Source organism: Cherax quadricarinatus, chromosome 87, assembly GCF_038502225.1.
Source record: "Cherax quadricarinatus isolate ZL_2023a chromosome 87, ASM3850222v1, whole genome shotgun sequence".
Lineage (NCBI taxonomy): Eukaryota > Metazoa > Arthropoda > Malacostraca > Decapoda > Parastacidae > Cherax > Cherax quadricarinatus.
Genome location: NC_091378.1, coordinates 4,116,454 through 4,143,880, shown reverse-complemented (window position 1 = coordinate 4,143,880; position 27,427 = coordinate 4,116,454). Strand labels below are relative to the sequence as shown.

General features: G+C 45.5%; 1 protein-coding gene across 29 annotated transcripts in view; it reads right to left on the bottom strand.

Moving 5' to 3' along the window:
* Positions 1-27,427, bottom strand: part of hth (Meis homeobox homothorax) — a 1,177,701-nt gene that overhangs the window by 880,049 nt on the left and 270,225 nt on the right. For all 29 annotated transcript variants that reach the window (XM_053798553.1, XM_053798554.2, XM_053798534.2 and 26 more), the window contains one exon: positions 24,189-24,392. In XM_053798553.1, the coding sequence (XP_053654528.1) occupies positions 24,189-24,392 (204 nt within the window). The remainder of the gene's footprint in view (positions 1-24,188; positions 24,393-27,427) is intronic.

The window sequence follows — 27,427 nt, the reverse complement described above, 5'->3', positions numbered from 1 at the left end:
CTCCCTCCAGGTGGGAGCACCAGCCTCCCTTAACACGTCTGTTGATGATGCTGGATTCCTCCTCGTCACCTATCATGACCTTAATTGTTGCAATCAACACATCATCAGGAGCCTGCAACATTGCAAACTCATGATGTGTTGATTGCAACACGAAAGGCCTAGAGCTGTCATTCAACTACCCCCTTGGTTGTTTTGCATCTTGTAAAGGGGTGGAGGGGTAAGCCAGCGGAAGGCCCTGGTCAGACGATCAAAAGTTCCAACGGCGGGTCATCATATAACTTTAAAGACGCGCGTCAGGAAACACACTTGTCCTGTTTCCTGACGACTCTTAGGTAACCTCGTTTGGAAGCATGTGACTGGATCTACCTGGGGATAACAGACAGCAAAACACTTGGCTACTAGTATATACTTAGGCTATCTACCGAGAACTATCTACTACCTGGGGGTTACCTGGAGGTTATTCCGGGGATCAACGCCCCCGCGGCCCGGTCCATGACTTCTACCCAGACTATCGCCACTATTTCAGAAAATATATGTTAAGTGTACAAGGCCTTTTATCCATTATTTATCTACTGGTTAAGTGCCTGGTGGGCGAAACGTCTTCCCGGTAAAAAGATATTGTGGCGTGTGCCGAGTATGTTACATATTATTCGAAGTGTGTTACACAAACACACACAGGCACTGGACAAGCCCCTAAAGGCTGTACCTGACCAGCCGGGCTGTGGTTCGTACGTCGGTTTACGTGCGGCCAACAGTAACAGCCTGGTTGATCAGGCCCTGATCCACCATGAAGCCTGGTCGTGGACCGGGCCGCGGGGGCATTCACCCCCCGGAACCCTCTCAAGGTATACTCCAGGTATACATCTGGCTTGCCCTCTCGACTAGTGAACTCAGAATTCAGAGCGTTGCAGTTCTGGGGCCCCACTGCTGTGTTTACTGGTAGGTCAACAGCCAGTCACGTAAAAGCCCGTGAAATCAGCCAGAGTGACGTCTTCAACGCACATTGCTGAGGCAACAGACTTAAAGACCTCTGGTCGTGTACAGTGTTCCTTGAATGACTCATCGGTACCGTTTCCAATCTGTATTGCTCTCTGTCACTGTTATTCCAATGTACATAGTGTATATTCTCAATAATACCCTCAATAACACCAGACAAGCCTGGCCCATGGCCGGGCTCAGAGAGTAGATAAACCCTCGAAACTCTTCAAAGGTATACATGAAGACAGACACTCGGAAGATAAGTTGATCTGTATATTTCGACCCCATTCTGGGGTTCTCTTCAGAGGATCGAAATACACAGATCAAACTCCCGAGTGACTGTCTCCAAGTGTCTCCACCTGTGTTCCTAACACCGTACTACCACCTGTAGGTCAGGTCTGTATCAAGTGTAGGTCGGGTGTGTATCAAGTGTAGGTCGGGTGTGTATCAAGTGTAGGTCGGGTGTGTACCAAGTGTAGGTCAGGTCTATATCAAGTGTAGGTCGGGTGTGTACCAAGTGTAGGTCGGGTGTGTATCAAGTGTAGGTCGGGTGTGTATCAAGTGTAGGTCGGGTGTGTATCAAGTGTAGGTCAGGTCTGTATCAAGTGTAGGTCAGGTCTGTATCAAGTGTAGGTCAGGTCTGTATCAAGTGTAGGTCAGGTCTGTATCAAGTGTAGGTCAGGTCTGTATCAAGTGTAGGTCAGGTCTGTATCAAGTGTAGGTCAGGTCTGTATCAAGTGTAGGTCAGGTCTGTATTGGGTTGCTGAATAAGACAAGGGCAAAGCTAGGGTATCTTTATTGCCGAAACGTTCCGCCTGTTGCAGAGGCGAAACGTTTCAAAATGAGGTGAGGACAATGTGAGTGTGGGGTGAGAAGACCACGGGTGAGGGGCGAGGTCAGCAGGGGTGAGGGGCGAGGTCAGCAGGGGTGAGGGGCGAGGTCAGCAGGGGTGAGGGGCGAGGTCAGCAGGGGTGAGGGGCGAGGTCAGCAGGGGTGAGGGGCCAGGTCAGCAGGGGTGAGGGGCGAGGCCAGCAGGGGTGTGAAGCGAGGAGTCCAAAGGGGTGAGACAAGAAGGGGCGAGGTTAACAGGGGTTGAGGGGAGTAGCGGTGAAGGGTAAGACTGGCAGGGATGAAGGGTAAGGCTGGCAGGGGTGAGGGGGTTAGGCTGGCAGGGGTGAAGGGTAAGGCTGGCAGGGGTGAAGCACGTAGGATATTTACTGGTGTGGAAAGATAAGAGAGTTAATGACACTGGTTGAAAGAGGGTGAGGGAATAGCGTAAGGAAGAGAGGGGAAGAGAGAGGAAGGGAGCTAGGATGGCGTTTGGAATGAGAGAGAGAGAGAGTCATTTCTGAAACTCCTTCCTTCCTCCATAAAAGTAGTGGTGTCTATAACTATCACAACAGCTGTATTGTACAATACAACAGCTGTATTGTACAATACAACAGCTGTATTGTACAATACAACAGCTGTATTGTACAATACAACAGCTGTATTGTACAATACAACAGCTGTATTGTACAATACAACAGCTGTATTGTACAATACAACAGCTGTATTGTAATCATCATCTTGGCAGCGTTGATCTGTGTGTGTACAACTGCATTCTCATCTTGCCACAGTGATCGCTGGCGGCGATCCACTGATACTCCTTATCAGTATCGACCTCACTGCAATCATGATATACGACAAGATGAGGAATTAGGTACTTGTGCAGCACCTGGGCATCTTTATTGCAACTCACCTGAGTCCAGCGTGTGAGAGTCCATTTTCCCATTTATACTTCGTATTCATTAAGACTAAAGGTATCGAACACAGGTTTCAAGGCTGAGGGACTGATTACCTCAGCTATTGTCTTCTGCGTATAGTTCTATAAGGCAGAGGGACTGATCACCTCATTTTCCACTGTCTTAAAATCAGTGGTGGGCGAAACGTCTTCAAATAAGGATACCCAGGTGTTTGACATATTTCTAGTTCTTGACTATCGACCTTTAAAGTAACATCAAGGTCTTCCTCGGCTCAAATCTGCCTCCCATTCCCCTGGCGTTGTGTGAACCTTGTGGATTTAGCGCTTTCCCATGAATAATAACTGTGTACCCGTCTCGTTGTGTTTTTAGGGTCGATACATAGCTCCTGGCCCCGCCTCTTAGGCATATTTGATAGACATCACTGGTTTTTGACCTTTAAATTTACTGTATCTACTCCTGAAGCTGTGTACTGTCTCCACCACTAACTCATCCCAGTAATTCCACTTCTCAGTGACTCTCATACTAAAGAAATATTACCTTACATTACTATGGCTTATCTGTCTTGAGTTCCCATCTGTGTCCCTTTGATCCTGGGCTTCCTGATTGTGTGTTAAAAGTTAGAGTATAAAGTTTAACATCTCTAAACACAGCACCACTACTCTCACTACCAGTATTCCATAACCACCACACCATCCCCCTTATTACCACTACCACCATTCCACCACTACACTACCTTTAATACCACTTTCACTACTACCATTCCACTGTCACCATCACCACCACACAACTACCCTCACTACCACCATCACTACACCACTCTCATCCCACTCCGCTACCACTACACCACCATTCCACCACCACTCTACCAACATTACTTCACCACCCCCAACTCTTCCCCTGACTCTCCAGTTACGACTAAAGCGAAGACACAAAAAAACCCTCAACTGGAAGAAATCTAATCAAATCGGCATAAACTTTAGAAAATAATACAGCGCCAAGCTACGATTCCCAGGATCCCATCTTATCAGCGTGTGTTATGAAGGAGTGTGAACCTCCCATTATGACACTGAACCCGTCATTCTGAGACCGAACCCTTTATTGCGATACCGAACCCGTCATTAAGACACAGATATTACCACAGGTGAGGACTGTGTGCTGTGTTATTTGCTTGACTTGTGGTTATGGTGACGCTTGTGGTGGGAGGAACTGTGGGGAGGAGCATGTGATACACCTCAGAATTATGACATTGTGATAGCATGTCAAGTTTGACATTTTATGTCATATTGTAGCGCGCGCGCGCGCGAGTGTATGTACTCGCCTAGTTGTGGTTGCAGGGGTCGATTCACAGCTCCAGGTCCCGCCTCTTCACTGGTCGCTACTACATCACTCTTCCTGCTCCATGAGCTTTATCATACCTTTTCTTAAAGCTATGTATGGATCCTGCCTCCACTATATACCAGACTTTTCCACTTTCTGATAACTCTGTGACTGAAGAAATAATTCCTAACATCTGTGACTAATCTGAGTCTTCAACTTCCAATTTGACCCCTTGTTGCTGTGTCCCATCTCTGGAACATCCTGTTTCTGTCCACCTTGTTAATTCCTCTCAGTATTTTATATGTCGTTATCATATCCCCCCCATCTCTCCCGTCCTCCAATATCGTCGGGTCGATTCCCTTAACCTCTCCTCGTAAAACATGTCCCTTAGCTCCGGGACTAGTCTTGTTGCAAACCTTTGCACTTTCTCTAATTTCTGTACGTGCTTGTCTAGGTGTGGGTTCCAAACTGGTGCCGCATACTCCAAGATAGGCCTGACATACACGGTGTACAGGGTCCTGAACGATTTCTTATTGAGATGTCGGAATGCTGTTCTGAGGTTTGCTAGGCGCCCATATGCTGTAGCAGTTATTTGGTTAATGTGCGCCTCAGGAGATGTGCCTGGTGTTATACACACCCCAAGATCCTTTTCCTTGAGTGAGGTTTGTAGTCTCTGGCCCCTAGACTGTACTCCGTATGCGGTCTTCTTTGCCCTTCCCCAATCTTCATGACTTTGCATTTGTTGGGGCTGAGCTCCAGGAGCCAGTGCCAGTTTCTGGATCAGGCCTGCCGCCTGTCTAGATCCCTTTGTAGTTCTCCCTTTTCCTCGTCTGATTGAATTCTTCTCATCAACTTCACATCATCTACAAACAGGGACACTTCTGAGTATATTCCTTCCGTCATGTCTTTCACATATACCAGAAACAGCACCGGTCCTAGGACTGACCCCTGTGGAACCCCGTTCGTCACAGGCACCCACTTTGACACTTCGTCTCGTACCATGACTCTCTGATGTCTTCCCGACAGGTATTCCCTGATCCATTGCAGCACCTTCCCTGTTATACCAGCCTGGTCCTCCAGCTTATTCACTAATCTCTTGTGTGGAACTGTGTCAAAAGCCTTCTTGCAGGCCAAGAAAACGCAATCTACCCACCCTTCTCTCTTTTGTCTTACTGCTGTCACCCTGTCATAGAACTCCAATAAGTTTGTGTGTGTGTGTGTGTGTGTTTACCTACTTTCCTCACCTACCTGAGTCGCTTCTCTGCTCCCGGGCCAGCCTCAACTTCCTACCACTGGTTTTAAACAAGCGTCTTGACTTGCTCGCGGCGGAGCCTGTTGTCGTACCTCTCCTTAAAGCTGTGTATAGCGTTTGCTTCTACCATCTCATGCAGGTCAATCCACTTTAAAGCTAGAAAGTTATGTCTAACATCCCTGTTTGACCGACTCGCCTGGACACACAAACACCAACCACGAAGGCCCTAACCTAACAAGCCTATCCAAACCTAACTTAATTCAAACCTAACCAAACCTATTCAAACTTAATTTAATTCAAACCTAATCAAACCTAACTTAATCCAATCCTTAATTCACACCTAATTTAACCCAATCCAAATCTAATCTGGTTAGGGAGCCATGGAGAGGATGAGGGATGTAGGCTGAGAGAGAGGGGACGTAGATGAGGGATGGGAAGCTGTGGCAGAGTGAAGGAGAAATGGGAAGGGAGGAGGCATAAAAGGGAGGGATACAAGGGGAAACGAGAGCGAAAAGAAGGAAAGCCAGGCTTCAAGGGAAGGAGAGAGAAGGGGAAGGAATGGAAAGTTGCAATGAGAGAGAGAGAGAGAGAGAGAGAGAGAGAGAGAGAGAGAGAGAGAGAGAGACGGGCAGAAAGCAGCAACTTCACTCTGGCTGTACCCTTCTCCAGAACATCACTCCATCTGAGATCATACCTACCCAGGATGACTCGAGTATGGAACACATTCGTACAGCATAATGATGTCAACGAGATAAAGTCAGTTGATCAAATGAAAATGCTGGCCCACCGATGGCTCCAACTTCATCCTGTTCCCTACTTGTATGTCTCTTAACAATAAAAATGCTTTCAAATGAGCTGATGTAGGTAACAGCTCTTAGCTTGTCAATAAAGCTAGGGATCCTTAACCTTGTCAAACCCTGTGTAAAGAGAGAGAGAGAGAGAGAGAGAGAGAGAGAGAGAGAAAAAGAGAGAAAGAGAGAAAGAGAGAAAGAAAGAAAGAAAGAAAGAGAGAGAGAAAGAGAGAGAGAAAGAGAGAGAGAGAGAGAGAGAGAGAGAGAGAGAGAGAGAGACAGGTGTTCAGCAGACTATCACAGACATCTCTCACTCATGCTGGTCTGTCTTCAATAAAAACATTTCCTACTGCTTATTTTGCCAGATAAATATTCTCTCTCATATATATATATATATATATATATATATATATATATATATATATATATATATATATATATATATATATATATATATATATATATTCAGAACCACTGAAAAATATAGGGAAATTATAAGTGCTTTCGTGATTTCTCACATTATCAAGGAATTGTAAAAATAAAAAAAATGAACAGGAAGTGTAGTTTCGTCCTTATATACCTTCCTGATGATATTTTTTTATAAGTCCTTGATAATGTGAGAAGTCACGAAAGCGCTTGAAATTTCCCTTTTTTTCCACAATGGTTGTTCTGCATATTGTGATATCACCTGTGTACTGTGATCTTATTGCATATATAAATATATATATATATATATATATATATATATATATATATATATATATATATATATATTTATTTTTTATTTTTATTATCACACCGGCCGATTCCCACCAAGGCAGGGTGGCCCGAAAAAGAAAAACTTTCACCATCATTCACTCCATCACTGTCTTGCCAGAAGGGTGCTTTACACTACAGTTTTTAAACTGCAACATTAACACCCCTCCTTCAGAGTGCAGGCACTGTACTTCCCATCTCCAGGACTCAAGTCCGGCCTGCCGGTTTCCCTGAATCCCTTCATAAATGTTACTTTGCTCACACTCCAACAGCACGTCAAGTATTAAAAACCATTTGTCTCCATTCACTCCTATCAAACACGCTCAAGCATGCCTGCTGGAAGTCCAAGCCCCTCGCACACAAAACCTCCTTTACCCCCTCCCTCCAACCCTTCCTAGGCCGACCCCTACCCCGCCTTCCTTCCACTACAGACTGATACACTCTTGAAGTCATTCTGTTTCGCTCCATTCTCTCTACATGTCCGAACCACCTCAACAACCCTTCCTCAGCCCTCTGGACAACAGTTTTGGTAATCCCGCACCTCCTCCTAACTTCCAAACTACGAATTCTCTGCATTATATTCACACCACACATTGCCCTCAGACATGACATCTCCACTGCCTCCAGCCTTCTCCTCGCTGCAACATTCATCACCCACGCTTCACACCCATATAAGAGCGTTGGTAAAACTATACTCTCATACATTCCCCTCTTTGCCTCCAAGGACAAAGTTCTTTGTCTCCACAGACTCCTAAGTGCACCACTCACTCTTTTTCCCTCATCAATTCTATGATTCACCTCATCTTTCATAGACCCATCCGCTGACACGTCCACTCCCAAATATCTGAATACGTTCACCTCCTCCATACTCTCTCCCTCCAATCTGATATTCAATCTTTCATCACCTAATCTTTTTGTTATCCTCATAACCTTACTCTTTCCTGTATTCACCTTTAATTTTCTTCTTTTGCACACCCTACCAAATTCATCCACCAATCTCTGCAACTTCTCTTCAGAATCTCCCAAGAGCACAGTGTCATCAGCAAAGAGCAGCTGTGACAACTCCCACTTTGTGTGTGATTCTTTATCTTTTAACTCCACGCCTCTTGCCAAGACCCTCGCATTTACTTCTCTTACAACCCCATCTATAAATATATTAAACAACCACGGTGACATCACACATCCTTGTCTAAGGCCTACTTTTACTGGGAAAAAATTTCCCTCTTTCCTACATACTCTAACTTGAGCCTCACTATCCTCGTAAAAACTCTTCACTGCTTTCAGTAACCTACCTCCTACACCATACACTTGCAACATCTGCCACATTGCCCCCCTATCCACCCTGTCATACGCCTTTTCCAAATCCATAAATGCCACAAAGACCTCTTTAGCCTTATCTAAATACTGTTCACTTATATGTTTCACTGTAAACACCTGGTCCACACACCCCCTACCTTTCCTAAAGCCTCCTTGTTCATCTGCTATCCTATTCTCCGTCTTACTCTTAATTCTTTCAATTATAACTCTACCATACACTTTACCAGGTACACTCAACAGACTTATCCCCCTATAATTTTTGCACTCTCTTTTATCCCCTTTGCCTTTATACAAAGGAACTATGCATGCTCTCTGCCAATCCCTAGGTACCTTACCCTCTTCCATACATTTATTAAACAATTGCACCAACCACTCCAAAACTATATCCCCACCTGCTTTTAACATTTCTATCTTTATCCCATCAATCCCGGCTGCCTTACCCCCTTTCATTTTACCTACTGCCTCACGAACTTCCCCCACACTCACAACTGGCTCTTCCTCACTCCTACAAGATGTTATTCCTCCTTGTCCGATACACGAAATCACAGCTTCCCTATCTTCATCAACATTTAACAATTCCTCAAAATATTCCCTCCATCTTCCCAATACCTCTAACTCTCCATTTAATAACTCTCATCTCCTATTTTTAACTGACAAATCCATATATATATATATATATATATATATATATATATATATATATATATATATATATATATATATATATATATATATATATGCAAAACAACCACTCTGAAAGAATAGAGAAATTCCAAGCACTTTCGTGACTACTCACATTATCAAGGAACTATGATAGTTCCTTGATAATGTGAGTAGTCACGAAAGCGCTTGGAATTTCTCTATTCTTTCAGAGTGGTTGTTTTGCATATTCTGAAATCACCTGTTTACTGTGATCTTATTGCATATATATATATATATATATATATATATATATATATATATATATATATATATATATATATATATATATATATATATATATATATATATATTAGTATTAGCCAGTGAGGTGGTTGTGGTTGCTGTGTTATGTGATATTTATCATATTGAAGACAGTTATTGCTTTGAAAATATATTTCTCTGAATGTTTCCCTGACACGAGATATGGTAACGTTCATGGCTTGACGCTGGTACCTGCCAGGCTGGTACATGGTAACGTTCGTGGCTTGCCGCTGTAACGTTCATGGCTTGACGCTGGTACCTGCCAGGCTGGTACATGGTAACGTTCATGGCTTGACGCTGGTACCTGCCAGGCTGGTACATGGTAACGTTCATGGCTTGCCGCTGTAACGTTCATGGCTTGACGCTGGTACCTGCCAGGCTGGTACATGGTAACGTTCATGGCTTGCCGCTGTAACGTTCATGGCTTGACGCTGGTACCTGCCAGGCTGGTACATGGTAACGTTCATGGCTTGCCGCTGTAACGTTCATGGCTTGACGCTGGTACCTGCCAGGCTGGTACATGGTAACGTTCATGGCTTGCCGCTGTAACGTTCATGGCTTGACGCTGGTACCTGCCAGGCTGGTACATGGTAACGTTCATGGCTTGCCGCTGTAACGTTCATGGCTTGACGCTGGTACCTGCCAGGCTGGTACATGGTAACGTTCATGGCTTGACGCTGTAACGTTCATGGCTTGACGCTGGTACCTGCCAGGCTGGTACATGGTAACGTTCATGGCTTGACGCTGGTACCTGCCAGGCTGGTACATGGTAACGTTCATGGCTTGACGCTGCTACCTGCCAGGCTGGTACATGGTAACGTTCATGGCTTGACGCTGGTACCTGCCAGGCTGGTACATGGTAACGTTCATGGCTTGCCGCTGCTACCTGCCAGGCTGGTACATGGTAACGTTCATGGCTTGACGCTGGTACCTGCCAGGCTGGTACATGGTAACGTTCATGGCTTGACGCTGCTACCTGCCAGGCTGGTACATGGTAACGTTCATGGCTTGACGCTGCTACCTGCCAGGCTGGTACATGGCAACGTTCATGGCTTGACGCTGCTACCTGCCAGGCTGGTACATGGTAACGTTCATGGCTTGACGCTGCTACCTGCCAGGCTGGTACATGGCAACGTTCATGGCTTGCCGCTGCTACCTGCCAGGCTGGTACATGGTAACGTTCATGGCTTGACGCTGGTACCTGCCAGGCTGGTACATGGTAACATTCATGGCTTGACGCTGCTACCTGCCAGGCTGGTACATGGTAACGTTCATGGCTTGACGCTGGTACCTGCCAAGCTGGTACTCTGGTGTGTTAACTCACACCTGCTTCAACTACCCCCCCCTACCCCACCAGCAGTAGTAGTAGTAGTAGACAAAACACCCACCACCAACAGCAGCACTAGCATCACCAGCAGTGGTAGTAGACAAAACCCCACCACCACCACCAGCACCCCCAGCAGTAGACATAAATCCCTCACCACCACCACCACCAGCAGTAGACATAACCCTTCACCACCACCACCAGCAGTAGACATAACCCTTCACCACCACCACCAGCAGACAGAACCCTCACAACCACCACCAGCAGACACAACCCTTACCACCACCACAAGTAGACAGAACCCTCACCACCACCACCAGCAGACACAATCCTCATCACCACCACCAGCAGACAACCCTCACCACCAGCAGTAGACACACCCCTCATCACCACCACCGCAACTAGCAGACACAACCCTCACCACCACCACCAGACAGAAGCCTCACCACCACCAGCAGACACAACCCTCACAACCACCACCAGCAGACAACCCTCACCACCACTACCAGCAGACACAACCCTCACCACCACCAGCAGACACAACCCTCACCACCACTTAAAACATCAACTATTATCCCAGTGGTATAATAACCCACAATATGTTAGGTGAAAAAACGGAGCTTGAAGACGAACCTCCTGGAGACCGAAACGTTACCACAATAAAATGTCACAGTAGTTACACTTGTGCCCTTTTACCCAACAACTATTATCCCCACGAGGCCTGGTCATGGACCGGGCCGCGGGGGCGCTGACCCCCGGAACACCCTCTAAGTATACCACCTCAACAACCAACACTGCTGCTACCACTACTTAAACTACCAGTACCAGTATCAACAACTACCAGTCTACCACCACCAACCAGTATCAACAACAACAACCACTCTACTACCACCAACCAGTATCAACAACCACCACCAACCAATATCAACACTCAGTCTACCACCACCAACCAGTATCAACAACCAGTCTACTACCACCAACCAGTATCAACAACAACCACTCTACCACCACCAACCAGTATCAACCACTCTACCACCACCAACGTATCAACAACCACCCCCAACCAGTATCAACAACCAGTCTACCACCACCAACCAGTATCAGCAACAACCACTACTACCACCAACCAGTATCAACAACCACCACCAACCAGTATCAACAACCACCACCAACCAGTATCAACAACCACCCCCAACCAGTATCAACAACAACAACCACTCTACTACCACCAACCAGTATCAACAACCACCACCAACCAGTATCAACAACTAGTCTACCAACACCAACCAGTATCAACAACAACAACCACTCTACCACCACCAACCAGTATCAACAACCAGTCTACCACCACCAACCAGTATCAACAACCAGTCTACCACCACCAACCAGTATCAACAACAACCACTACCACCACCAACCAGTATCAACAACCACTACCAACACCAACCAGTATCAACATCCAGTCTACCACCACCAACCAGTATCAACAACCACTACCAACCAGTATCAATAACCAGTCTACCACCACCAACCAGTCTACCACTACCAACCAGTATCAACAACAAGTCTACCACCACCAACCAGTATCAGCAACCACTACCACCACCAACCAGTATCAACAGCCACTACCACCACCAACCAGTATCAACAACGACTACCACCACCAACCAGTATCAACAACAACAACCACTACCAACCAGTATACCACCACCAACCAGTATCAACAACAACCACTACCAACCAGTATACCACCACCAACCAGTATCAACAACAACAACCACTACCAACCAGTATCAACAACCAGTCTACCACCACCAACCAGTCAACCACCACCAACCAGTATCAACAACAACCACCACCAACCAGTATCAACAACCAGTCTACCACCACCAACCAGTATCAACAACAACCACTACCAACCAGTATCAACAACCAGTCTACCACCACCAACCAGTATCAACAACCAGTCTACCACCACCAACCAGTATCAACAACCACTACCACCACCAACCAGTATCAACAACCAGTCTACCACCACCAACCAGTATCAACAACCACTACCACCACCAACCAGTATCAACAACCACTACCACCACCAACCAGTATCACCAACCAGTCTACCACCACCAACCAGTATCAACAACAACCACCACCAACCAGTATCAACAACCAGTCTACCACCACCAACCAGTATCAACAACCACTACCACCAACAACCAGTATCAACAGCCAGTCTACCACCAACCAGTATCAACAACCACTACCACCACCAACCAGTATCAACAACCAGTCTACCACCCCCAACCAGTATCAACAACCACTACCACCACCAACCAGTATCAACAACCAGTCTACCACCACCAACCAGTATCAACAACCAGTCTACCACCACCAACCAGTCTACCACCACCAACCAGTATCAACAGCCAGTCTACCACCACCAACCAGTATCAACAACCACTACCACCACCAACCAGTCTACCACCACCAACCAGTATCAACAACCACTGCCACCACCAACCAGTATCAACAACCAGTCTACCACCACCAACCAGTATCACCAACCACTACCACCACCAACCAGTATCAACAACCAGTCTACCACCACCAACCAGTATCAACAACCACTACCACCACCAACCAGTATCAACAACCAGTCTACCACCACCAACCAGTATCAACAACCACTACCACCACCAACCAGTATCAACAACCAGTCTACCACCACCAACCAGTATCAACCAGTCTACCACCACCAACCAGTATCACCAACCACTACCACCACCAACCAGTATCAACAACCAGTCTACCACCACCAACCAGTATCAACAACCACTACCACCACCAACCAGTATCAACAACCAGTCTACCACCACCAACCAGTATCAACAACCACTACCACCACCAACCAGTATCAACAACCAGTCTACCACCACCAACCAGTATCAACCAGTCTACCACCACCAACCAGTATCAACAACCAGTCTACCACCACCAACCAGTATCAACAACCAGTCTACCACCACCAACCAGTATCACCAACCACTACCACCACCAACCAGTATCAACAACCAGTCTACCACCACCAACCAGTATCAACAACCAGTCTACCACCACCAACCAGTATCAACAACCACTACCACCACCAACCAGTATAAACAACCAGTCTACCACCACCAACCAGTATCAACAACCAGTCTACCACCACCAACCAGTATCAACAACCAGTCTACCACCACCAACCAGTATCAACAACCAGTCTACCACCACCAACCAGTATCAACAACCACTACCACCAACAACCAGTATCAACAGCCAGTCTACCACCACCAACCAGTATCAACAACCACTACCACCACCAACCAGTATCAACAACCAGTCTACCACCACCAACCAGTATCAACCAGTCTACCACCACCAACCAGTATCAACAACCAGTCTACCACCACCAACCAGTATCAACAACCAGTCTACCACCACCAACCAGTATCACCAACCACTACCACCACCAACCAGTATCAACAACCAGTCTACCACCACCAACCAGTATCAACAACCAGTCTACCACCACCAACCAGTATCAACAACCACTACCACCACCAACCAGTATAAACAACCAGTCTACCACCACCAACCAGTATCAACAACCAGTCTACCACCACCAACCAGTATCAACAACCAGTCTACCACCACCAACCAGTATCAACAACCAGTCTACCACCACCAACCAGTATCAACAACCACTACCACCAACAACCAGTATCAACAGCCAGTCTACCACCACCAACCAGTATCAACAACCACTACCACCACCAACCAGTATCAACAACCAGTCTACCACCACCAACCAGTATCAACAACCACTACCACCACCAACCAGTATCAACAGCCAGTCTACCACCACCAACCAGTATCAACAACCAGTCTACCACCACCAACCAGTATCAACAACCAGTCTACCACGACCAACCAGTCTACCACCACCAACCAGTATCAACAGCCAGTCTACCACCACCAACCAGTATCAACAACCACTACCACCACCAACCAGTATCAACAACCAGTCTACCACCACCAACCAGTATCAACAACCACTGCCACCACCAACCAGTATCAACAACCAGTCTACCACCACCAACCAGTATCACCAACCACTACCACCACCAACCAGTATCAACAACCAGTCTACCACCACCAACCAGTATCAACAACCACTACCACCACCAACCAGTATCAACAACCAGTCTACCACCACCAACCAGTATCAACAACCACTACCACCACCAACCAGTATCAACAACCACTACCACCACCAACCAGTATCAACAGCCAGTCTACCACCACCAACCAGTATCAACAACCACTGCCACCACCAACCAGTATCAACAACCAGTCTACCACCACCAACCAGTATCACCAACCACTACCACCACCAACCAGTATCAACAACCAGTCTACCACCACCAACCAGTATCAACAACCACTACCACCACCAACCAGTATCAACAACCAGTCTACCACCACCAACCAGTATCAACAACCACTACCACCACCAACCAGTATCAACAACCACTACCACCACCAACCAGTATCAACAGCCAGTCTACCACCACCAACCAGTATCAACAACCACTACCACCACCAACCAGTATCAACAACCAGTCTACCACCACCAACCAGTATCAACAGCCAGTCTACCACCACCAACCAGTATCAACAACCACTACCACCACCAACCAGTATCAACAACCACTACCACCACCAACCAGTATCAACAACCACTACCACCACCAACCAGTATCAACAACCAGTCTACCACCACCAACCAGTATCAACAACCACTACCACCACCAACCAGTATCAACAACCAGTCTACCACCACCAACCAGTATCAACAACCACTACCACCACCAACCAGTATCAACAACCAGTCTACCACCACCAACCAGTATCAACAACCAGTCTACCACCAACAACCAGTATCAACAACCACCACCAACCAGTATCAACAACCAGTCTACCACCACCAACCAGTATCAACAACCACTGCCACCACCAACCAGTATCAACAACCAGTCTACCACCACCAACCAGTATCAACAACCACTACCACCACCAACCAGTATCAACAACCAGTCTACCACCACCAACCAGTATCAACAACCACTACCACCACCAACCAGTATCAACAAACAGTCTACCACCACCAACCAGTATCAACAACCACTACCACCACCAACCAGTATCAACAACCAGTCTACCACCACCAACCAGTATCAACAACCACCACCAACCAGTATCAACAACCAGTCTACCACCACCAACCAGTATCAACAACCAGTCTACCACCACCAACCAGTATCAACAACCACTGCCACCACCAACCAGTATCAACAACCAGTCTACCACCACCAACCAGTATCAACAACCACTACCACCACCAACCAGTATCAACAACCAGTCTACCACCACCAACCAGTATCAACAACCACTACCACCACCAACCAGTATCAACAACCACTACCACCACCCAGTATCAACAACCACTACCACCACCAACCAGTATCAACAACCAGTCTACCACCACCAACCAGTATCAACAACCAGTCTACCACCACCAACCAGTATCAACAACCACTACCACCACCAACCAGTATCAACAACCACTACCACCACCAACCAGTATCAACAACCACTACCACCACCAACCAGTATCAACAACCACTACCACCACCAACCAGCATCAACAACCAGTCTACCACCACCAACACTGACCAATCAGACAGCAATATGCTGTCACTTGCACAAATTAAACACGGACGCTTCTATGTTGAAATGTTTAACGTGATGTTAAAATATTGTAATTAATGTTGCCTACTACTCTTATATTTAATACTACTCCTACTTTCTCTTGTATTTTCCTTCTATCTTCTCTTATTTCCCTTTTCTACCTCTCCTATTTCCCTCTTTATTCTCTTAAATTTCATACTTCCTCTCCTCTTATTTGTTCTTCTTCGGCCATTTATATTTCTTTCTACCTCCTCTCCTCCTGTATGTCTTCTTATATTCTTCTCTTCCCTCCTTCGTCTACTTTTATATTTCCTGATTCTCCTTCTTCCCCATCTTCACACGTTTACATTAAAATATACTATCTTTTCCCCTTCCCTCCTCCCCCCCTTCCCCTCCCCCGGCTTTTAATTTTTACAATGGGTGACTATCATTTCTAACGTCATAGTTTACCTCGTGTTTTGCCCTTGATCAAATTGAAGTTAACAGAATGTTGTGAAAAGATTACATTACTTTGTTGTTTTACGTCGAGAAGGCATTGTGATCCATTCCCCATCAATCATTCAATCATTGTCTTGCCAGAAACGTGCTGGCATCATCGTTCAGTTGATCCTCCGACTGCAGCCTCCCAGCACCTCTCCCACCGAGTGCAGGCTATTTATTTCCCACCTCCAGGACTCAAGTCTGGCTAATATGTTTCCCGGAATCCCTTTATGAGTCACCTTTCTCACACTAACAGTACGGTCATTAAAAATCACTTGTCTCATCTTCTGTCACGTTTACACAAGCTTTCTAGATGTTCAAGGCCGAAAAACCAAAGTCTCTCGTACCCCCATCCGCTCAGGAACAACCCCTACCTGTCTTATCTTCCACCCCAGAGCTACACACACTCTTCATAGCCCCCTTACCATCCTCTCTATATGCCCAAACCACATTAACAACACCTCCTCAGCACTCTGAAATTATACCCTTTGTCACTTTACATCGCCTCAGTTTCTATGCTACGGATTTTCTGCATAATCACACCACAAATTGCTCTCCAACATGACTCCTTCATTGTCTTCGCTATACCGTTCAAAACTCATGCCTCACACCCATATAAGTGTTGGTACCAATATGTACTCTACATATATATACTTTGGGGCATTCCCCTTATATGCCTTCATAGGTAAACTTTATTTCCACTAATTCCTCAACATATCATCCACCTTCTGCTAACACGTCCACTTCCAGATATCCAAATTCACCCACGACCTTCATACTCCCTCAGATCAGATTTTTAAGCTATCCTAACCTAGGCTTTTTGTTATTATCATCACCTTGCTCTTTTCTATGTTCACTTTTTATCTCCTTCCTTTACATACCCTCTTAAATTCGTCCACCAACCTTTAAAACTTGTCTTCAGAATCCCTTCTGGCCCCCCACCCAAAAAAAAAAAAAAACTGCGTCATCAGCAAAGAGCAACTATAATGGCTCCCAGTTTGCATTAGATCCCGCATCTCTTTATTCCACACCCCTTCCCAAACACCCCAGTATTCACTTCTTTTACAACCCCATCTATATATATGTTAAACAACCATAGTGACATTACACATCCCTGCCTAAGTCCTACTCTCACAGGAAAATAGTCCCCCTCTCTCTTAGACCCCGAGCCTCACTCTCTGAATAAAAAAACATCTAAATGCTTTTAGTTACCTACCACCAATTCCATACATTTGCAATATCTGCCACAGGGAACACCTAGTCACCCTATCATACGACTTTTCTAAATCCATAAATGCAACATACACCTCTTTAAGGGTTAAGTACTGCTCACCCATGTGTTTCGATGTTTATACTTTGTTTACGCATCCCTACCCTTCTTAAATTCTCCCTACTTCTCTGCAAGATTATTAATACTACTACTATTATTATTACTATTATTACTACTACTGCTGCTGCGGCGGCTAGAACATCGAAGAGAGCCAGGACCACCACCAGGGACGCACTCTCGCCGCATGCGGTGCCGTGGTGGCACTATTCTCGTCGTCACCTCAGCAAAAACTCTTAAAGTGTGTACAAACCTCCCGTCTATCTCCACCTGCTCTTACCTCCTCCTCCTCATCTGCTACTTCCTCATCCTCCTCTGCTTCAATTTGTAAGTGCACCCAATCTCTTCTACTTTCTCCTCCACACCTACTGTATCTCCTCTACTTCCATCTTCACGGCTACTTTATCTCCTATTTTACATCAATGGTAAAATATATCAACATATATGTTAATATGGCAGAATATGATGCTTATGGAATTTTAAAAAGGGGACGTTTCGATCATATAATATATTATATATATATATATATATATATATATATATATATATATATATATATATATATATATATATATATATATATATATATATATATATATATATGTCGTGCCGAATATGTAAAACTGGTCAGTTAGCAAGAACTCATTTAAAATTAAGTCCTTTCTAAAATTTTCTCTTATATATTTAAAGATACATTTTTTTCATTAATGTTGATGTAAAAATTTATAATTTTGCACCAAAAGAATCTTAGAAAACTTACCTAACCTTGCTATAACAAGCGCAATTTATTTTAGCCTAACCCAACTAAATATATTTTAGATTTGTTTACAATAATTTAATACTAAACAAACACAGTGAAATATATTTTTTTCGTTAGGTTCAGAATGATTTTGGCGAAATTATTGCATACACAAATTTTAGCTTGTCCTTTATGGCAAGATGAGTGTTGCTATTTAAGCCAAGATCGCAAGTTCTGCCTATTCGGCACGACATATATATATATATATATATATATATATATATATATATATATATATATATATATATATATATATATATATATATATATATATATATATATATTATTATCACACTGGCCGATTCCCACCAAGGCAGGGTGGCCCGAAAAAGAAAAACTTTCACCATCATTCACTCCATCACTGTCTTGCCAGAAGGGTGCTTTACACTACAGTTTTTAAACTGCAACATTAACACCCCTCCTTCAGAGTGCAGGCACTGTACTTCCCATCTCCAGGACTCAAGTCCGGCCTGCCGGTTTCCCTGAATCCCTTCATAAATGTTACTTTGCTCACACTCCAACAGCACGTCAAGTATTAAAAACCATTTGTCTCCATTCACTCCTATCAAACACGCTCACGCATGCCTGCTGGAAGTCCAAGCCCCTCGCACACAAAACCTCCTTTACCCCCTCCCTCCAACCCTTCCTAGGCCGACCCCTACCCCGCCTTCCTTCCACTACAGACTGATACACTCTTGAAGTCATTCTGTTTCGCTCCATTCTCTCTACATGTCCGAACCACCTCAACAACCCTTCCTCAGCCCTCTGGACAACAGTTTTGGTAATCCCGCACCTCCTCCTAACTTCCAAACTACGAATTCTCTGCATTATATTCACACCACACATTGCCCTCAGACATGACATCTCCACTGCCTCCAGCCTTCTCCTCGCTGCAACATTCATCACCCACGCTTCACACCCATATAAGAGCGTTGGTAAAACTATACTCTCATACATTCCCCTCTTTGCCTCCAAGGACAAAGTTCTTTGTCTCCACAGACTCCTAAGTGCACCACTCACCACAACCTATATATATATATATATATATATATATATATATATATATAGGTTGGCCATGACTGTGCTGAGGGGTGATCCCATGGCCATGACAAATGACTGCCCGGCCACAGACTTCTCAAAAGAGAAACATAGTTCATAGAAAGCTTAATACCGTCCAGGAAGTGTTTACTAAAAATCAGGAAGACAAAATCTATCTTCCACATCACTTTCAGATCCTCCTCCTCCTCCTTCATATTATTCGTTTCTTGTCATGTCTCACCATTTTTCCCTTAGGTACTTCCCATGTTTTTTCTCGTGTCCTCCCTTTTCATTCCTCTTTCGTCCATTTTTTCTTCACTACTTCCTTTCCTCTTTTTTTCCCCACTTCCTTACCTTTTAATTCTCTCTTTCTCCCTCCAATCTTTGCTCCTCATCTTTCTTTCCCTAAACTTCTCCCCTTCTTTCCTAATTACCTTCTCCCTCTAGTACCATCATTGCCCAGTGGCTTCTTCCCTCATCCCCTGCCTACCACTACTCTTCCTCTCCTGCCTCCCCTCCTCTTCCTCCTTCACTACCAGCACCTCCTCCACCATCACGTCTTCCTCCTCCTCCTCCTCTTCTTTTTCTTTCCCCCCCTCCTCTTCCTCCTTCACTACCAGCACCTCCACAATCACGTCTTCCTCCTCCTCCTCCTCTTCTTCTTCTTCTTTCCCCCTCCTCCTCTTCTTCTTCTTTTCCCCCCTCCTCCTCCTCTTCTTCCCCCCCCTGCTCTTCCTCCTTCACTACCAGCACCTCCTCCACCATCACGTCTTCCTCCTCCTCCTCTTCTTCCACCTCCTCCTGGGCTCTGCCCTTCCTGCCTCATAAGCGGGAGTGGCGGCCATATTTTAGATGCTGTCAATTACTGAGATTGCTCGCCGGTGGACCTAAACCCGCTTTATTGCGTCTTTCTCCCAGGCGGCGAGGACGCAGGCCGCCAGGACGCAGTCGGCGAGGACGCAGGCTGCCAGGACGCAGGTGGCGAGGACGCAGGTGGCGAGGACGCAGGCTGCCAGGATGCATGCGACGAGGACGCAGGCTGCCAGGACACAGGCGACGAGGATGCAGGTGGCGAGGACGCAGGCTGCCAGGACGCAGGCGGCAGGGCCGCGTGCGGCTACTTCGAGGTTCACCCTGAGCACCACCTCGGCTAACCATTCAAGCCGGGGTATAGGGCTCTTGATTCGAGGAACTGGAGCTACCCTCCCCTTCCTTGGAGCAAATCTCATTTGTTCTTATTTCCAAGGAAGTGTACGACTGGCACTCACTCCTTCCTTAGGGAAGGAGGGAATGCAGGAGGGAGGGAGGGCAGGAATGAGGCAGTAAGGGAGGGCAGTAGAAGGGGTAAAGGGAGGGAAGGAAGGAGGGAGGGAGGGAAGGCAGTAGCAGGTCTGGAGATGATCCCAAGGCGACACTTCCCGCACTAATTTTATGGCCGACCATTGATTGTGATGTTTCTGTGGCTGTTACTGCTGACCTGCCATCCCCTGCCCTCCACTGTCCTAGTATCTACCGTAATCATCAATAAAATTAAAGATCTGAGATTTCAAGAGGGCTTTGACCTACCTGTGATATGCCTGTGACTAGTTTCGAAAGTCTTCCTACTCCTGTAGCCCACGCTAAGGCCAGACTTCATGCCTGTTACTGCTGGCACCGTGCAGGACTCAACAGTCTGGTTGTTCATGAGTAACAAAAAAAAAAAGGCACAATACCGTGACTGGAACGATACACAAATAACCCGCACATAAAAGAGAGAAGCTTACGACGACGTTTCGGTCCGACTTGGACCATTTACAAAGCTTTCACCTCTCCTCCAGCAACACCTCTAGTATGTGATGGTAGCAGGTTGAAGAGTCCTGGACCACGCATGCTGACACAGTGTTCTCTTACTGTTCCCATGACGCCCCTCCTTTTCACTGGCTTTATTCTACACTTCTTACCGTATCTCTAAACCCAGTTAATAAAATGGCACAACACAAGAAAAAATACAAAATAAACAATAAATACTACAGCATAAACACAACACTAATAAACCTTATAACGTCAAGTTACAATAACAAGTATTAGTTAACAATCACATCAGAAGGTTAATTTTAAAAGACTCCTAAAAGTTCCCCGAGGTCCCTACAGCTACCCTGGTAATTATTAAAAATATGATGAAAGTTAAAACTCGTAAATCGTAACTATGATGAAAATGTAAATTCGTAAGTCGTGAGCAAATAGCTGAAATGTATTAAATAGTAATGTGTCACAAGCTACACAGAGAGCAAAGGGGACAAGAGCACCTGCAAGCAGGTGGCTATGAGGTGTGTGTGGGTGTGTGTGTGTGTGTGTGTGTGTGTGTGTGTGTGTGTGTGTGTGTGTGTGTGTGTGTGTGTGTGTGTGTCTGAAATTCAATCAACAGGATCCTTTCAAACTGACGATTTCTGTTGGAGGAGAAGCTGACACCCACATCCTGCTGAATGTTGTATAAGTGAAGAACACAAGAACATAGGAAAGAAGGAGCACTACAGCAGGCCTACTGGGCCATGCTGCCATGCTGTAGGCCTTTCCCTGGGCTCGCATCTTCCCGTGGACATGACTTCCCTGTAAGGCAGAGAAGCCATGGGTTACATGAATTCACTGCCTAATCAAGCAAGCTTGTTATAGCAGCCTTCGCCTCGACATCTGCCTATTCATTCACCAGGACACCAAGACGGCCCAGACACCAATAAAACTCCACATCCATGTGCTGTGTGGAGCACGACTAACTACTCCTGTATCTTTAATGCAAGTCAGTCTTCGCTCTCCCTTCATATGAATGAGGAACTCCAGATCCTTGTGCTGTGTGTGGAACAGGACAAACTGTCAATGGTGCAATACCTGGGTAGAATATACATGTACCAATATCATTATATTCACCATTCCTTTGTACACCAAGCTGGTCACGTGACCTTCTTGGTATACAAAGAGATGGTATATATAATGGAATTGGCACGTGTATATACTGCACAAGTATTGCACCATTGATATAACTACTCCTGTAGCTTAGAAACCACGTAGAGTACATATAAAGATACACGGAGGTATTTGTATGCAAGTCACTCAAGGTTCTCCCTTCGTATGTAAGAGAAACTACCTAGATGTCTCCCAGGGAGAACTTTAATAAAGTCTCCAAAATCAGTTCTCCATCAACCAGGCCATGACACCTATAAACACGGCTGGACAAGCCATCAGAGCCATAGAGGCCATGTTTCTTCTTACTAACATGACTGAGAAAGCCATCAAAGTCATAGAGGCCATGCTCCTTCTTTCTAACATGACTGAGCAAGCCATGAGAGCCATAGAAGCCATGCTCCTTCTTATTAACATGACTGAGCAAGCCATGAGAGCCATGCTCCTTCTTAACATGACTGAGCAAGCCATGAGAGCCATAGAAACCATGCTCCTTATCAACATGACTGAGCAAGCCATCAAAGTCATAGAGGCCATGCTCCTTCTTACTAACTTGACTGAGCAAGCCATGAGAGCCATAGAAGCCATGCTCCTTCTTACTAACATGACTGAGCAAGCCATCAATGAGGATAGCCATGGGGACGACGACCCACCCTCGGTATTCGGAACAGCTGTACAACAGGTAATCACGTAATTAAGATCCAGGAAAATTTCCTCAACCAATTAGCAGGTAAATATTAAGACTTAGACACATGTGTAACATCTGGCTATCTTTATTGTAGACGTTTCGCCATCCAGTGGCTGAGGGACTGATTACCTCGTCTTCTGTATACAGTTCTACAGTCTTCCCATTATGTCCTTGAATTTGTATTGATAAAGCCACTGGTGAGCGAAACGTCTACAATAAAGATATCCAGATGTTGCACGTGTCTAATTTTTCATCTTGTCGGTACTGTATACCATACACAAATAACCCGCACATAGAAGAGAAGAGCTTACGACGACGTTTCGGTCCGACCTGAATCATTTACAAGTCATACTAACACACGAGAGTGAGGGAGCAGTACATTATATATATATATATATATATATATATATATATATATATATATATATATATATATATATATATATATATATATATATATATATATATATATATATATAGGCGAAGACAGGAACACAACAGAAAAAGTGGAGTGGTAGAGAAACTGTTGGTAGTGAAAGTAGTAGTAGTAGTAGTAGTAGTAGTAGTAGTAGTAGTAGTAGTAGTAGTAGTAGTAACAGTAGAAAAATTAGTAGTTGTAGTAGACAGTAAGGGAAGTAGTGTTCCGTATATGATAACACGTAGGGGTAAATATTAAGTAGGTTACTCACCACGTCTGGTGTGGAGGCGCCGTCAGTATGGGTGGTATCGGCCGAGGCTCGGCCAGCGGCAGCCGCTGCCGCGTTGTTGTTAGAATCACCACTGCCCAGGTCAGGCTTGGGACCGTCGCGTTCGTCAATCACCAAGTCGATGGGCATTTTGCCCTTCAGACACGATATGTACCGGTGACAGAAGTTGTCACAGAGCTCGTGTACCTGTGGGGAGGAGGAGGAGGAAGGCCAACCATGAGATACTTAAATAATATTTATGTCACATGAGATTATAACATAACACTTTGCATGTCACATAAGAGTAAATTAACACTTGTCACATAAGTTAATAAATAACACTTGTCACATAAGGCACTAAAATAACACTTGTCACACGAAACACTATAATAACATTTGATATCACAGACGAGAGTAAAATAGCACTTTACGTCTGAGGATAAACTATACTAAGAGTGAAAGTGCTAAGATTCAGGTGTTTACACTAACATCAGTGTGTGGCTGGGTAGAGTACACTTGTCACATTACACTGCACACCACGAGAGGCACCGTAATATACACCCAGTGAAGCATACACCGAGTGGAACACACACCCAATGAAATATACACGCAGTAGTTAAACACAGACGACACGACGCGACGTACAGCGAGGTGCGATATAAACAGTGTAGCGACACACACACACACACACACACACACACACACACACACACACACGGAGAGCCACAATGAGTGACACAGCGTGTACCAGCAGCAGTAGGAACAGCTCTGAGATGCTGCGTGTCCTGCCACACCAGATTAACATGTGCTAACTGGGGTAAACCTTTAAATCATCTGCAACCAATGGCGCCGAAGAGGGGAAAACACGCCTCTGAGGGGATTAGCTGGTGGTGAGGGTCGGGGAGTGCCTACTCCCTTTAACCTGTCACGGCCAGACACAGGGGTGAGGGGAAGCTGGGGATGGAAGGAGGGGAGACACACGAGGAAAACAAGGGGATGCCCACACTGGCGTAGAGGCAATAACCTGCAGGATAGACGTTGCATTATTAATCTGTTTTCCTAAGATGTGTGAGTGAAGTGTTTCCCCTCACTCCCCAACCCCAAAGACCAGCTGTTTTCCACCCAAAGACCAACTGTTTTCCCCCAAAACCAGCTGTCTTCCCCCACAAAACCAGCTGTTTTCCCTCCACCATAAAATAGTTATCTATCAAAAATTAAAAACCTTTACTCTTAACCTAAATGCAAATTCCTTTTTCAACCTGCACAGATAATGACAGTGTACTTTTAACCTCAGATGATGGTATACTGTCATGATCTTAAGGAGCAGAGTGTACTATACTAACCTCATACATACTCCATACACCAGTAATCTTCCAAAGCGATATACAACAGTAAGTAATATTACACACACACACCAGTGATCTCATACACACGACATACAACAGTACTCTCTCTCTCTGTCTCTCTCTCTCTCTGTCTCTCTCTCTCTCTCTCTCTGTCTCTCTCTCTCTCTCTGTCTCTCTCTCTCTCTCTCTCTTTCAAGCACAAATCTTATACACACACACACATAGTATATTGGTAGGGAAGCGCTAATCCCATATGGGTCATACAGCTTCAGGAGAATAGAAGGCAATCAAATCCGAGCAAAGGAGAGGTAGTTCTAAGTGCTGGAATCAAGAGCCCTTGGCCAGTATCATGGCCCCTATTTTTAAGGCTGCTCAAATATATTACAAAAATCAGGTAAAAATTCATGGAGGTTGAAATACAGTTTGTGTTGAAAATTAGTCCACTTGAGGGGACACAAGATCCCCCTTCCCCTCACCCTTCCCCTGACTCTACCCCATCACCCTCACCCTTGCAACACAACTCACCCACAGCTGCTTCAGGGAGGGAGGGAGGGAGGGAGGGAGGGAGGGAGGGAGGGAGGGAGAGAGAGAGAGAGAGAGAGAGAGAGAGAGAGAGAGAGAGAGAGAGAGAGAGAGAGAGAGAGAGAGAGAGAGAGAGAATGTGTGTTTGTGTGTACTCATCTATATGTGGTTGCTGGGGTCGATTCACAGCTCCTTCTCCCGCCTCTTCGCTGGTCACTACTAGGTCCATATGTGTGTGTGTGTGTGTGTGTGTGTGTGTGTGTGTGTGTGTGTGTGTGTGTGTGTGTGTGTGTGTGTGTGTGTGTGTGTGTGTGTGTGTGACCAGTATCAATATCCGCCTGGTCAACCAGGCTGTTGCTGCTGGAGGCTCGCTGGCCCACCTATCCATTACATCTTGGCTGATCTGGCAATCACAACCAGAGACATACATGGAAAGGCTGTGTGGCAACTCACAGCGTCCAGCTTCAGAGCAGTGCTAGCAGCAAGAACTTAGTTGACCATAACACCAAGCAGGAGGCACGGGCCACGATCACAGGAAATCCCAGAAGATAACGTCAAACTAATATTCTATTTACACAAATGGAGGACACTAGAACACCGCAGACTTACCCAATTATCAAACACTTTCGACACTGTTCCCATACCAAGGCAATTAAGATTCTGTTAAATGGCGGAGGAGCAGGTGTACAGGGCTTTAAGGGAAGGTGAGTGAGAGGTGTGACCTTAGGCATGGTGAGGGGAGAAGGTGAAGGAAGGAGAGGGAATAGCAGAAAGTGAGAGAGACGTTACGAGAAAAACGTGGGGAGGAGAATGTATGGGGTAGATGAGGGGAAGAAGGTGAGAGGGGAGAAAGAGGAAGAAGGTGAGAGGGGAGAAAGAGGAAGATGAAAGGGGAGAAAGAGGAAGAAAGTGAGATGAGAGAAAGAGGAAGAAGGTGAGAGGAGAGAAAGTGGAAGAAAGTGAGAGGAGAGAAAGAGGAAGAAGGTGAAAGGGGAGAAAGAGGAAGATGAGAGGGGAGAAAGAGGAAGAAAGTGAGAGGAGAGAAAGTGGAAGAAAGTGAGAGGAGAGAAAGTGGAAGAAAGTGAGAGGAGAGAAAGTGGAAGAAAGTGAGAGGAGAGAAAGAGGAAGAAAGTGAGAGGAGAGAAAGAGGAAGAAAGTGAGAGGAGAGAAAGAGGAAGAAAGTGAGAGGAGAGAAAGAGGAAGAAGGTGAAAGGGGAGAAAGAGGAAGATGAGAGGGGAGAAAGAGGAAGAAGGTGAGAGAGGAGTGAGAGGAAGAAGGTGATAGGGGAGAAAGAGAAAGGAGAGAGGGGAGAAAGAGGAAGAAGGTGAGAGGAGAGAAAGAGGAAGAAGGTGAGAGGAGAGAGAGGAAGAAGG